This window comes from Leptomonas pyrrhocoris, assembly GCF_001293395.1.
Source record: "Leptomonas pyrrhocoris isolate H10 chromosome Unknown, whole genome shotgun sequence".
NCBI classification, from domain to species: domain Eukaryota; phylum Euglenozoa; class Kinetoplastea; order Trypanosomatida; family Trypanosomatidae; genus Leptomonas; species Leptomonas pyrrhocoris.
Window position 1 is genome coordinate 1,101,046 of NW_015438357.1, and position 12,841 is coordinate 1,113,886.

Genomic DNA, 12,841 nt, shown 5'->3' on the forward strand with positions numbered 1-12,841 from the left:
ACACGTAAAGGAATACGTTTTAAAATCGGAACGGAATAGTTCAACTCGTTCTTTTGCTTCCCACACAGACGCGAAGACGTGTTTGCTGGAGCGGAGATCCTTCCTCAGCAAAAGACAGAATGACCGTCGCTGGAACACACAACACAATGTGAGGTGGAGAAGTGCGTTTTTCTCTTTCTGCATCCCAGCAATAAACGGTGAAGACAACAGCAAACAAACAAACGAAGAGCCGGCAAACCCATGAGGTCGCATGGAAGAAAGAGCGAGCGCGAAATAGAAACAAACCACACGTGAACCCATCTCCCTCGTGCTTTTCTTTTTTAAGTTCGGTTTGTCAACTAATTGTAGCGGCCACGGTACGGCGCGCCGCCCATCATCATGCCATCACCCATCATCGTTTCGGCGCCCATCACCGGACCGCCCATCATCGGACCACCACCGCTCATCATCATGCCACCGCCCATCATCGGACCACCACTGCGGCCACTCTGCGGCCCACCGAAGTACCTACCGCCGTTGCCGAAGCCGCGCGCTGCATCGCTACCGTCGGCGTTGTTGCCTGTCCGGCCACCAGCGGCCATGCAGGGTTGAGCCCACATGGCACCACGCGACGGACCACCGTTCATCCCACCACGCCGGCGCTGCATCATCGGCCCGAATCCGAACCCCCATTGCATCCTATGGCGACGGCAGCCCTGCGGCGGGGGTGGTGGACGGCGGAACTCCTCCGGGACGTACTGCTGCAGCTGCTCCTCATTCGCCGTCACGGTGCCGAAGAGGGAGAAGGTCTTGTCAAGATCCACAGGTTTCGAGCTGCTCAGCTGCGGCACCTGCGTGAAGCCCTTCTCCTTCAGCACGTCGCGCATCTTGAGCAGAATGCTCAAGTAGTCGAGACCGGCGGTGTTCGTCAGGGCCCAGGTGAACGCCTGCGTGGCTGCCCCACCCGCCCCTGTCTCACCGTCCCCGAAGGAGGCAACGTTCTGCACATCCGCGCTCGTCTGGTCATCCTCGCAGCCGCTCAACATGAGCACATCGCCCCTTGAGAAGTTGTTGGCGCGTAGCTTCTGCATGAGGTGCGTCGTCGCATTGGCGACCTCGCCGGCGCTTTTGTTGCTGATGAAGCCAAACGGCAAATCCAGCATGGAGGCGGAGTGGCAGCAGTCAAACACGCAGGTGAGGCGCACGCCCTCCGGGAGAGGCTCGACGAGCATCTTGAAAAGATCGTCATCAAGGATAGACCCTTTCGTCTCATAGTCCACGGGGATGATGCACTGATCGTACTCCTCGTCTTGATCCTCCTGCGACTTGGTCTGCGCGCCGTGGCCGGAGTAGTGGAAAAAGAGTACGTCGCCCGACTGCGCGTCCTTCACGAGCCAGGAGATGTACTTGATGACGTTCTCCCGCGTCGGCGCCGCCGTAACGTTGGCAAACTTCTCGTCATCCACGAGGATGCTCGACTCTGTGATGGGGAAGTCAACCTGCCGCAGCGTATCGAGCATCGTGTGAATGTCGTTCACGCACCCACTCAGCTGGTACTCCGTCCCGATGTAGTTGATGCCGATCAACAACGCCTTCACATTGCCGCTCTCGGCGGTAGTGGTGGGCTTGTAGGGCAGGGAGGTTTTGATCTCGTCGAAGTTGATCTTCATCCGCTCGCCCTCTACGTCGATGCGGTGCGGACGATCGACAAAGATGTCGTTGAACATTCCGTGTGGCATCATCCGAAACGGACGATGACGCTGCATCGGCTCAAACCATTGCGCCGTTGATGCCGTCGATGCCGCAGACGCCGCGAACATGATGATATATACCTTTCTGAAATAAACGAAAACAAAACTTGGGCGTGTTTCGCTTACGTGTGTGTGTGCGTCTTGTATTGTGTAGCCTTCTCGATATATCGTAGTGCAGCAGCAACAATAAAATAATAGTTACTCACGCGAGCAGAGAAACAGGACCACTACCAAAGGGTAGAAGTGTATCCGCAAAGCAGTAAGGAAAAAAAAAACAGTTGCGTATACGTTGTTTTGCACACAGGTATCGCACCACCAAAAAATGAATTGAGGAGCATGCATTCACACCAAGAAAGAGGTAGAGGAGACAGGGTTGGACGGTGGCACAGGGAAACACGAAGTTGCCCAAAAATAAAAGGCGCGTTTGCACCGCTCGAAGGGGAAAATACAAAAACTGGCAGTGAATCAGAGCCATGCGCGGATACGCGTAGCAACCCTTCTGTCCTTACAGTCAGATAAGACAAATCCACATACCCGTTTGAGAAGGTTGAGCTTCTCGCCACTGACAGAGAGGAAGAGGAAGAAGACAAAGAGACAGATGCTCTTCGTGGTAGCAACATGAAAATTTTAGTTTCTCTGCGAGCCGCGACGTGGAAGGCAACGAGATCAATGAACTGACAATGTTGGGAAAAAAAAAAACTCGCATTAAAAGAAAAGAAGAAGCTGTTATACAATAAAGCTGCAAGCGCCTTTTATTATTATTATCTAGTTGCTTCTCTAGAACACCCAGACGTGTCCACTGGCGTTCAGCTTGTGGCGGAGGAGGAACTCCTCTGTCACGTAGCGACTGGCTCGCATAAACGGACTCACCAGAATATCCGTTGCACGACTTGCAATTTCCAAGTCTACCAGCTCCGCAAATCCAGGTGTGTCGGCTTCCTTTTGGGGGTTTGTGTAGGCCGGCAGCAAGAGGGCAAGCAGCTCAGCGCCGCCCCTCTCCTTCAGCAGCGCCACCATGTTGCTGCGCATCTCGGCGGACACGGAGAGATAGACCTTGTCAAATGGATACGCGGCAGTGTTGCGCACACGGCCGATGTGCTCGATGACCTGGGCCGGCGTCGGCGAGCACTGCGCACCCCGCTCGTCCGCGATGTGTGTCTGCAGCGCAGCATCCCGCGGAAAGTTCGCCGTCAAGTATTGATAATGGATTCCATACTCCTCTATCGCCGCCCGATCGCAGTCTTGGCGGTCTCGCTCGGAGGCCAGGTGCAGCACCACCGCCAGCACACGCTGCTTCTCCGCCTCGTGACTGGCGTAGAAGTTCAGAGCTTCGGTCTGTACCGACGGCGCTGCCTGAATCATCGAGCGCACGACCCAGAAATCGTGTGTGCCGTAGTTGTGTAGTGCGGACATGCGGTTCTTGAAGCACGCCAGTCGGTACTGCTGCCTCCACATGTTCGCGTCACACTGAGTGCAGTACAGCAGCAGGGGGCTGACAATCAACTTGTGTAGAAAGGCGGCGAGAGGCCTTGTTGTCTGCCCCGGCACGGCGGCTGCGTCGTCCGGCGTATACTCGAAGAAAGACTGAAAGGAAAACCTGGGGTTGTTGTAGCGGTACGCGCACATCGCGTAGTCGCTGTAGGTCTCCAAAATCTTCACCACGTTCCCCGCGGTGCGGACCCTGCTGGAGTTTGTTTTCACCCCGCGTAATGGCCTCTGCAGCGTGTTGCGCTTGAAGTACGTGGGGTAGTGCGCCTTCGTGTCCCACTGCCGCTCCTCGTCCACGGTGGGGAGAAAGTATATGCCGGCGAGGTTTGCCGAGGACCCTTGCAGCGAGTTCACTAAGCTCTTCTGCGCCGCTGCATCGCGCTCCAGAAAGGCTCGGATCTCGTCCTCGGTGCGGTTGTCCTCCACGCGCAGCTTCAGCAGATCCTCATCCGTCATCACCACGCACCCCGGAAGATTGCGACACGTGGACTCGTACGAAGCTCTCAGCGAGTTCAGCACCTCGTTGAGCAGCACTACCGACATTCCCTCCCCGCGTGTGATGTGCATAATTGACACCTGTAGCGCGTCCACCTCCTTCACCGTGTCCTCCACCTTCTGGCGGTTCTGCGCAGCTTCCGTGCCCAGCGCGTCGAGGCGCATCTCCATGCCGGCCCGGTCCAGCTCGCACTTGTTGTTTTGCTCGTCCAATCCCTTGTACGTCGCCTGAACCTCGTTCTGCTCCTTTTGTAGCTCCCGCAGTGCCGCTCTGAGCGTTCTCACGTGGGAGTCGCTCCTGGCGTCTTCCTTGGTGAAGTTCTCCAGCTGCTTGTTGCACCTCTTCAGCAGTATTTGCTGACCTTCTAAAATGTGTGTGACCTCAGACAGTTTTTGCCGGTGGGCCCGTTCAACATCGTTTACGCCGGTGTGGTACCCGAGGGCGAGAAACAGCACGACAAAGACAACGGCTGACGCGATGACGATGGGGTGAAAGGTCAGGTGTCTCGCCTGACGCGATCGTGAACGCATCTTTTCCTTTTCCATTTAAAAAAAAAGAAAGAAAGAAAGAAAACAAAGTATCTGAACAAAAGCGCGAGGAGTAGCTCAGCTCAAAGATAACAGCTTCAATCATTCAAAACAGAACAACAAAACAACAAGAAAACGAAATGTAACAGCGTAACGTGTCGATGAAAGAAGAAAGAAAATATGTATCACCGGAACGACAACAACCAAGACGATGATATCGGAAAAATATCAGCTTTTTTTGCCTTGGTGAAGTCTGCAAGGCTGCAAAGATGCACTAGTTCAACGCAGCCCTCTCTGAGAGAGACCCTGACTCGACTTACGCAACTTTCGTGCGCGGTGTGGCAAGGAGTGGGCTGTACGTTTGCGATTGTGTAATTGTGCCTCTGCTCGTTCCTTCGCGCGCCTAATATCCCTTTCACGTGTCTGCAGCGGCTGCGTGGATGGACGTTCGGTCAAACTGTAGGACGCAGCGCTGAGGAAGAAAGCAGCGCAGCGCAGAGCAGAAAAAGAAAACGAGGCGAATAGAAGAATGGAGGAGGTCAGGAGTGCAGTGCGGAGTCCATCTTGGAGGATCTGCTGTGATGACCAAAGACGCCCGAAAACCCCCCTCAAAACGTTCCGCTGTTTTGGGGAGGTACGTAACACAGCTTTGACCAGAGACATGACACCTCTTCGTCTACGCGCGCCGAGTGGGGCGTTGCAACGAGGACCGCAACATCATCATCAACGAAAGAGCTACCCATGTCAAGTACAATTCTATTCACTACCACACGTTAACGCGAGGACACGAATCTTTACGACGGCGTTTCTTTGGGGCCTACACGAGGAGTACGTAGAACACCTGGCACACACATACACACACACCGAAGGAAAACTGAAAGAAGAAGACAGATCCAACCGACGCACCTGCGCATGCGTCTCCAAACAGACACACACACACACACATACACACACACACCTACACACCACTACCCACACAGCGTACCAAACAACAAAAAAAGCAATCGCAGTACTTTACAACAACTTCACAGCCCCATTGCATCCTTCTAAAAGCACGGCAACAACAGGAAGTAATGCGGAACATTTCTCTTTTTTCGGATTGCACGATGATTGTGAGATTATCAGATGCACGTTTGATGAACGTTGGCCAGCTTTTCGCCTAGCGCCACGCCACGCTTCTCCCACGCAGGGTCAGCGCAACTACCAAAATGAATGCTCGAGAGCTGGTAGGCCTCCACCAAGAGCGGCAGCACGCAGCTGGACACGTGCATCGAGCCCGTTGAGTCCCCTGTGACGGGGTCACGCATGAGCTGCCGCAGCGACAGCAGCAGCGATGCCCCGTGCTCCACCAAGGTAAACGTGGTGGCCGGGTGCAGCATGGATGCGCACTCGTCGGTCGTCTTCAGTGCCGCCTCAATAGCCTGCAAACACACCACCACAGCCTTCACCACGACATCTACCGAGGGCGTCGCGGTCACCGATGTGCCGACCTGTGCGGGCGCCACACTCTCCAGTGCGGCGTTGACCGTCGTGGCCGCCTGGCGATACGCAGCTAAGGCTGCAGCTGCGCACAAGTAGCGGGTGAGCTCCGCGGAGGGGCAGCAGTCGACGGAGACAAACGCTCGTTGCACAGCGCACCCAACCGCGTAGAGCTCCTCGCTAACGAGGGCGTCGGAGCTCGTCATGATCTGCTGCAGGTGGGAGTGAAGGGTTTCGGTCAGGCCCGTCTCTACCGCCAACCACGCCGCCTGCGACCACCTCTTGTGATTTAGCAGCGTCACGATGATGTAGCGGTGAACCTTGCGGAAGGCCTCTGTGTAGCAGAAGTCCACCGCCGCCCACCACTTGCTGACCGTCGCGTTCCCCGGCAGCACCGCCTCCAGCTTCGCGCGCACCGCTGCTTGGTGATCGCTGTGCGTGCTCCAGCTGCCGAGGAAGAAGGCATGCAAGCTGCGATACGTTACCTCGTCCACCGCCGCAGACGGCGCCACCGTCTCCACAATGTCTACCAAAAAGCGGGGGTTGATGAGAGGGGAGTAGCACGCGTAGAGACCGGCCACACGCCACGTGCGGGGGTGGAAGGCGAAGAGTTCCGCGTAGGCCGAGACAAGGTTGTTGCGAGTGAAGGTGAGGTGGATGTCAGCGGCAAAAGAGGCGACGATGGCAGGCGCGCAGAGGTCCGCGATGTGCGCGGCCATGCAGACCACCGTAAAGTGACGCGCTTGAAAAGGTGTCAGAGACGCGGCAGTGGTGGCGGCGGCGGCCACCTCACTCACGCTGACGGTGTCACTCGCCGAGTCATCGTCGTAAACGTCATCGTCACCGTCGCTGCGGCGGCCGCCGCTGTTGTAAACAGGTCGACTACCGCCCTGAGTCCCCGCTGCTCCTGTTCCTCTGCCGCTGGCTGATGGCGCCGGCAGCATCGCCTCCCTTTCCCCGCCCTGAAGAGAGGCGTTGAATGAAATCTGCGCCACTCTCTCCATGGCGTCCACCATACCTGTCAGAGACTCTACTTCCAACACAGCCTGGACGGCCGCACAGTACCAGCGCTCATCCTCTTCACTATCATTATAACTGCGATCGTCGTCATTATCATAGTTGTCCCACTCCCCAACGTACTCGGCGTAGATCGCGGCCACACGAGACAGCGTCGCGTACGGCTCCATAATCGCGCATATCGCCACCAGAAAGTCCACGGCGGACCGCCTCGACTCGCGGCACCGCTCCACCAACCGCGTTGCGTCCTTCGTGATGAGGATCAACACGTCCACGCAGGTCGCACACAGGTCCTCCACCAGCGCGTCGACGGCGCTGCGATTGCCGCTGCTGGGGCCACCAGACGGATTCATAAGCGTGTTGCGCGATTCCTGCAGCTGCGCGTTGGCACTGCGCACCCACACGTTCTGATGCGAGTCGCTGTCGTGGAAGGCGGTGTCCAGGATGCGCCGGACATCCGCCAGCGCGGTCTCCACCTCGGCTGACAGCAGCGACGACTGACCGCGACGCAGAAATGTGAGCAGGGCGTCCATCAAAGTCGCGGCAGCCTCGAAGTGACCGGTCAAAAACGCGTCCTCGATGCGGCCGAGAACGCCTGAGCCGATGTCCTCCACCTCCGCGTCGTCTAGGTGAAGTGGGCTCGTGCGATACAGGTATGCCACCACTTCCTCCACGTCGTCCAGCCGCGAGCTGAAACGGTCATTCCATTCGACGATGGCCGCACTGGCGTTCACGCTGTCTGACGTTCCGCCCTGCTCATGCACCGTCAACACCGTTGAAACGAAACCCCACAAGCGCTTCGATTGCGCATCTGGCAGTTCCTCGACCGCGCTGCGGTAGACCTCGGACCACGTACTTGGCAGCACGTCACGTGCATCGAACTGACCGCTCGCCTTCTGCGGCAGTAACGTCTTTGTACGCATCACTAATGACAAGGTATCCACTTCTGTGTTGCTCGTGCCTGCGGAGGCGTAGCGAGAGGATTGCAGCGAGAGGAAAGGCTTACTTGCCTTTCGGATGGCGCGCACCACTGCATCTGGAAGATGTGCAAACATGGACGGAGACGACATCTTTGCTTAAAACAATATTTCTTCGAGTGTGTGCCCTTTCGTCTCTCTTTCTGGGAGTTTTAGTTTGTTTAGTGATGCACAGTTATTGTTCTGACGTGGTGCGGCAGCATATATACGTTTGTATGTTTGTGTATGTCTCCCGAACGTTAGGAGACCAAGAAGCGCACTCGGGTATGGTATGTGCAGAATTGCGCTGAAACTTCTCTACGCACAGGAACGGCGTGATGACGAGTTTCGTAGACGCACCTGCGCAGTTTATCGCAGAAGTTGACACAAGAAGAGAAGGAGAGAGAGCGAGAGAAGGGGAAGGTAAAGTCGCGGATGGGAAGACAAAGCAGAAAACAATAACAAGTGCGCCTTCCGCGGCCGACGCTTTACGGGAGGAAAGGTACTTAGTTTTAAACGAGAAAAGAGTCAGTTTTCTTGTTGTTGTTTGATGTTAGACGATTTCAAGCTAATGGATAGTATCCTATCCTGTAGTTGCGGCCGTCGCGTTGCACAGAGCAGCGTGATATGGCTAAGGTGAGTTTGAAAAGTCCGTATTTCGTTATTTGATGGGCGAATCAATTCAAACCGCACTCTAAATTGCGTTGTGCTCCCACCGAACGAGAAACGGAGGAATAGAAAGCGGGTTACTCACATGAAGAGTGACGAATAAGAAGGGGGAAGCATATATGTAAAATTGACGATGGCGTAAACGGCCTCCAAATGTGCGTGATGAGGAGCACACAGTGACGCTTGAATCGATTTGCAAGTTTTTTTCTTTTCTTCCTGGCGAGCCGCGACATGAGTATATTTGAACTGCAAAACTCGATAATGCCGCCTACAGCCTCCTAGTATTATTATTTCTTTTTTTCTGCTGCCCTCGTCAAGCAGTGTTCGAGAGATCAATCTGCCTCGTGACGGCATCCTCTCCTCGCGTGTCGTCTTCCGATGAAGCGCGTTTTTCTCCCTCCAAAGCTCCTTTCCCGTGTCCCTCTCGTGCCGCTGAGCTCAACGAGACCTGCGCCACCTTTGGCATCGGCGTTCCTTGAAGGCTGTCCGATATGGCCGTCGCCACCTGCTTCGCCAGCTCCGTGCGTTGCGGCCACGTCCACAGCGCCAGCGCCAGTCCACCGGCCAGCCCCGCCGCAATCATGATGTCCCTCACAATGTAGTAGAGGAAGTCGCCAATGGTTTGCTGCAGCAGCGTCGACACGGCCATCCGCAAAACGAAAAGCGCTGCCGCCGCCGGGGCACTGGGTGAGTCATAAAAGAAGATCAGAAACGCCTTGGCGGACATCCACGGCAGGAAGTAACGCAGAGACAAGCTGTAGAGCTTATTCATGAAAGGCAGCACGGAGAGACCTATCAAGACTAGCATACCAATGGAGTGGAGAAGTAGGTAGTGCATACAGGCTTGGTGATGCGCGCGGATCAGCAGTCCAAAGCCGTTCACCCGAGCGGTGATGGTCTGCAAAGGCGAAAAAAGGGCGACGCTTTGCGGAAACCATCGCTTGAGGAAGCGCAGAGGTGAGTGTGCACCGGAGGGGCGTTGCCGCTCCGCGTCGATCAGCGCTCGCATTTCATTCCACAAGGCAATGATTAGCAGCATCGACTGCAAGAAGGTTACGACGAGGTGAATGGAGAAGGACGTTTGGCCGTACCGCGTTGCAAGCCAGCCGCTGTTTCGGAAGACCATAGCGACAAGACGCATAAGAACCACCAAGCCGGCCTCCCCCTTGCACACGAAAATGATGGCCACACGCTTGAAGAGAGACCATTCGTAGCACAACCAGCGAGCTTCGAGGGACCAGAGAGAGCAGAGGAGGCGAGACACGTAAGGCAGAAGTGGCATTTGAATAAAGCCCCGCCACAGTTCACGCAGCGGCGCGCACAGTCGCAGCAACACCACACCAAGAATTCGAGCTGCACCACCCAGCACGCACAGGAGTGGGCGAGGCGCGATAAACACGAGGAAGTAGCCCATCGCACCCAGCCCTTCAAGGATCCACATCGTGAAGGTGACTTCCGCATTCCACGCCCACTTGCACACCGTCCACACTCCCGGAAACAAATCGGTCGCGTCTGCCAAGACGGAGAGAACGGCGAGCACGGACATGCGTGTCTGCACCCCTGCCCGGAAGGCGGTATGTGCGGCGTGCGCACGACGAAAGGCCGCGCAGCCTGTGGCGGCCGGCGCGTACGCGTACAGCACCGTCGCCTGCGCTTCCATAGCGGCGTCCATTGATAACGACGAGAACGCAGAGGAGGCGTGCGTTATAGCAGTCCTACCACCGCCACGGCGACTACCACCACCTCCACATACGAGTCCGCCGATGCACAGAGCGACTTCGTTCGCTGCGTGCTTAACATAGGGCATGGCGCGGACAAACCCGTTTCCTAGCAGGCGGAGGAGACTGGCGATGACGCCGCCGCACACATTCATCACATCCGCAGCAAAGATGGCGAAGGGGATGATGACTCGGTCGGACACGTAAAAGAAGGTCTCCTGTGCGCGGTGGAGGTAACCGGGGAAGTGCCACCCGAATCGAACAGGGAACGGCGCCTTGGCCACAAAGAAGGGCGGCAGCTCCGACACCGACAGCTCCTCCACGCAACTCAAGAAAGACGTCACGGCTGCTGAGACGGTGGTGCTCTCTCTGTCTTCCATGTCATGCTTCGCCGATACACGTGCGGCGAGTTCGTTTTGCACCTCAACGCAGCTTTGCGGGCCCTCTTGACCGGCGTGAAGCACGTGCCACTCGAGTTGCTTCGCATTCGTTGAGACGGCCGCTCCACCTGCAACTTCTGCCCAATAAATGGTCACGTTGCGCAGTAACGCGGTGCGGTGGAGACGCAAGCAAGACGAGTGCGCGTGAAAAGAAAGGGAAGGGTCGTGCGCAGACACGAGGCAGTGAACGCGGCTGTGCTGCATTTGACTGTGCTGACCAAGGAGAGAGATAGAATAAGCAAAGGATATAGAAAAGGTCTCGTCGTCGGTCTTCAGCTCCGCCAAGTGAGTGAGCAGCGTGTCGTCGCCACTTGCGATAATGTGGTACGTCGGCTGCAGGTCCTCTGTCAGTTGAGGTTGCTGCGTTAGCGAGGACTTCGTGACCTTTGTTGAGTCTTTTTCGCTGCCTTTGGTTTCCCACGCATGCTGCTGCTGCAGAAACCCGGAAATGGATTCAACGGACATCCTCGGCGTTGCACGTGCGGAAGCCATCAGCGGGGACGCGCTGCCTTCGATCTTCACAGCGTCGTAGTAGGAGTAGAGGTAGCGCGATGACGCACGACCACCAGCTGGCGAAGCGGCGGCGATCGCTGAAAAGGACGGTACCAGCACGCGTTGCTTTCGCACTAGCGCTACCCATTCCTGCTTCGTCACGTCCACATCCTCCACCAGCAGCGGGCCGACCAGGTTCAAGAGGACTAGACTGTAAAGTGTGAAACTGCTCACCCAAAGCCAGCGAAAACTCAGCAGGGAGCGGCAGAAGGCAGCACCGGTGGCAGAGGCGAGAAGCAGCAGAGCCGGCAGTAAGGCACTTCCATCTGCAAAGACAACAATGGACACGACAGCACCAACGGCACAAAGCACCCGTTCCACAGCAGGTCTCATAAACTTTTTTGTGGCTCTCGCGATGAAGGCGCCGAGTAAACCCACGGCTGCGCGCAGCACTGCAAAAAGCAGCAGTACAGTGCACGTGACAGCGACGGTGGCGTACACCGTCGTCTCGTCGCAGCGAAGCCCCACCATTTTGAAAACGTGTTAGTAAAGCACTAATGTAAGAAGAACGAAAAAAGAAAAGGAAGGCGAAAGCGAAACACACAGCAAAGGGTCGGCGTCGCAGCTGATAAGTCTTTGAGGAGGAGAGACCGCCGATGCTCGACAGATTGTACGGAACCAAGCATGTAGAAATAGAGGAGCAGTTAAAAGAAGAAGGAAGATCCAAGAGAGAAAAGAAAAGTACACGAGGAAGCGCCACCGCACGACTATGGCAAAGACGTCGAATAGAAAGAAACAAAGAAGATATTATCTAGATTCGCTCATAGGAAGTTTGAGGCTGAGTTCTCCACTTCTTCAGGAATGGGGCTGTGAAATGCTCCCGTAAACGCACGAAGGCGTAATGTGCTCTCCGGCGAACTCGGTGGATAAGAAGCGCGGAGAGCTGAAAAGTACCAAATTGTAAGGATAATGACGGAATACAACGTTTCTACGTTGGAAGACAGATGATAAAGCACGTGCTGTGCAGACGGAAGAGGAATGAGGTGCGCGGGGGTTTAAAAAATAGAAGAAAAGAAAATACAAGCCGAGCGAGTTTTGAGTGCACAGAAACAGTTTCTTCATGCTGGCGACGCACCTTCACTGACGACAGCGAAGAAGAAAACGTCTCAAAACAAGGGAACCGCCCCTCTCACATATGCGAATAGCGTTACTTTCTTTCATTTGAAAGAAGGCTGCAGAGATGCGCGCGCGTCACACGGCCGCGAGTTTCTTATTGCACGACTCGGCTTGCCGCCTCGTCCGTATCGACTTTGCATCCTGTATGTCTTGCTGATTATTTTATCTCTCTACAATAGTTTATCGAATAAAAGGAAAGGAAAAGAAACGCATGGTAAGTTTGTATACATCGACGTGAATTGGAAAACGTGCGCCGGACGCGTGTGCGCGGCAGCTTCTCTCAAAGCCGTTCAAGGGCAGGTACCATTCGAAACACCTCTGCCAACCTACCCCCCCACCCACCACCACCACCACCACCACCACCAACACAAACACAAACACGCACACACCAATGAAGCTGCAGGTCAACACACCCGACAACGAAACAACCCAGGTTAGAAGCACAGCACTGCAGAAAAGAAAAAGAAGAGAAAGAAAGCACACGCGCGTATACGAATCGCTCTCGGCTTTAAAACTGCCTTAAAAAAATAATAATTCAGTGAACAGCTGCACGACGGACAACGCAGTCTTTCCCTTTTCCGTGTGCGCCAGAGCGGATCGGATAGAAAACGACGACGACGATCTTGATTTCACCATTAAAACTATTTCGTCAA

At 55.5% G+C, this 12,841-nt stretch overlaps 4 protein-coding genes across 4 annotated transcripts; all 4 read right to left on the reverse strand.

Annotated features, from left to right (window-relative positions):
• Positions 1 to 338: 338 nt before the first annotated feature.
• ABB37_00341 (putative metacaspase 5) lies at positions 339 to 1,958 on the reverse strand (the record flags this gene model as incomplete). Its single annotated transcript, XM_015796505.1, has 1 exon — positions 339 to 1,958. Exon 1 carries the CDS (start codon positions 1,797 to 1,799, stop codon positions 339 to 341), a length of 1,461 nt encoding a protein of 486 aa, XP_015664513.1. The 5' UTR covers positions 1,800 to 1,958.
• A 549-nt stretch (positions 1,959 to 2,507) lies between these two features.
• On the reverse strand, positions 2,508 to 4,714 carry ABB37_00342 (hypothetical protein; the record flags this gene model as incomplete). The annotated part of the gene is made up of 1 exon (XM_015796506.1): positions 2,508 to 4,714. The coding sequence occupies exon 1, from the start codon at positions 4,257 to 4,259 to the stop codon at positions 2,508 to 2,510; it is 1,752 nt and encodes a 583-aa protein (XP_015664514.1). The 5' UTR covers positions 4,260 to 4,714.
• A 648-nt stretch (positions 4,715 to 5,362) lies between these two features.
• On the reverse strand, positions 5,363 to 8,054 carry ABB37_00343 (hypothetical protein; the record flags this gene model as incomplete). The annotated part of the gene is made up of 1 exon (XM_015796507.1): positions 5,363 to 8,054. The coding sequence occupies exon 1, from the start codon at positions 7,805 to 7,807 to the stop codon at positions 5,363 to 5,365; it is 2,445 nt and encodes an 814-aa protein (XP_015664515.1). The 5' UTR covers positions 7,808 to 8,054.
• A 621-nt stretch (positions 8,055 to 8,675) lies between these two features.
• ABB37_00344 (hypothetical protein) lies at positions 8,676 to 12,032 on the reverse strand (the record flags this gene model as incomplete). Its single annotated transcript, XM_015796508.1, has 1 exon — positions 8,676 to 12,032. The coding sequence occupies exon 1, from the start codon at positions 11,541 to 11,543 to the stop codon at positions 8,676 to 8,678; it is 2,868 nt and encodes a 955-aa protein (XP_015664516.1). The 5' UTR covers positions 11,544 to 12,032.
• Between the last annotated feature and the right edge of the window lie 809 nt (positions 12,033 to 12,841).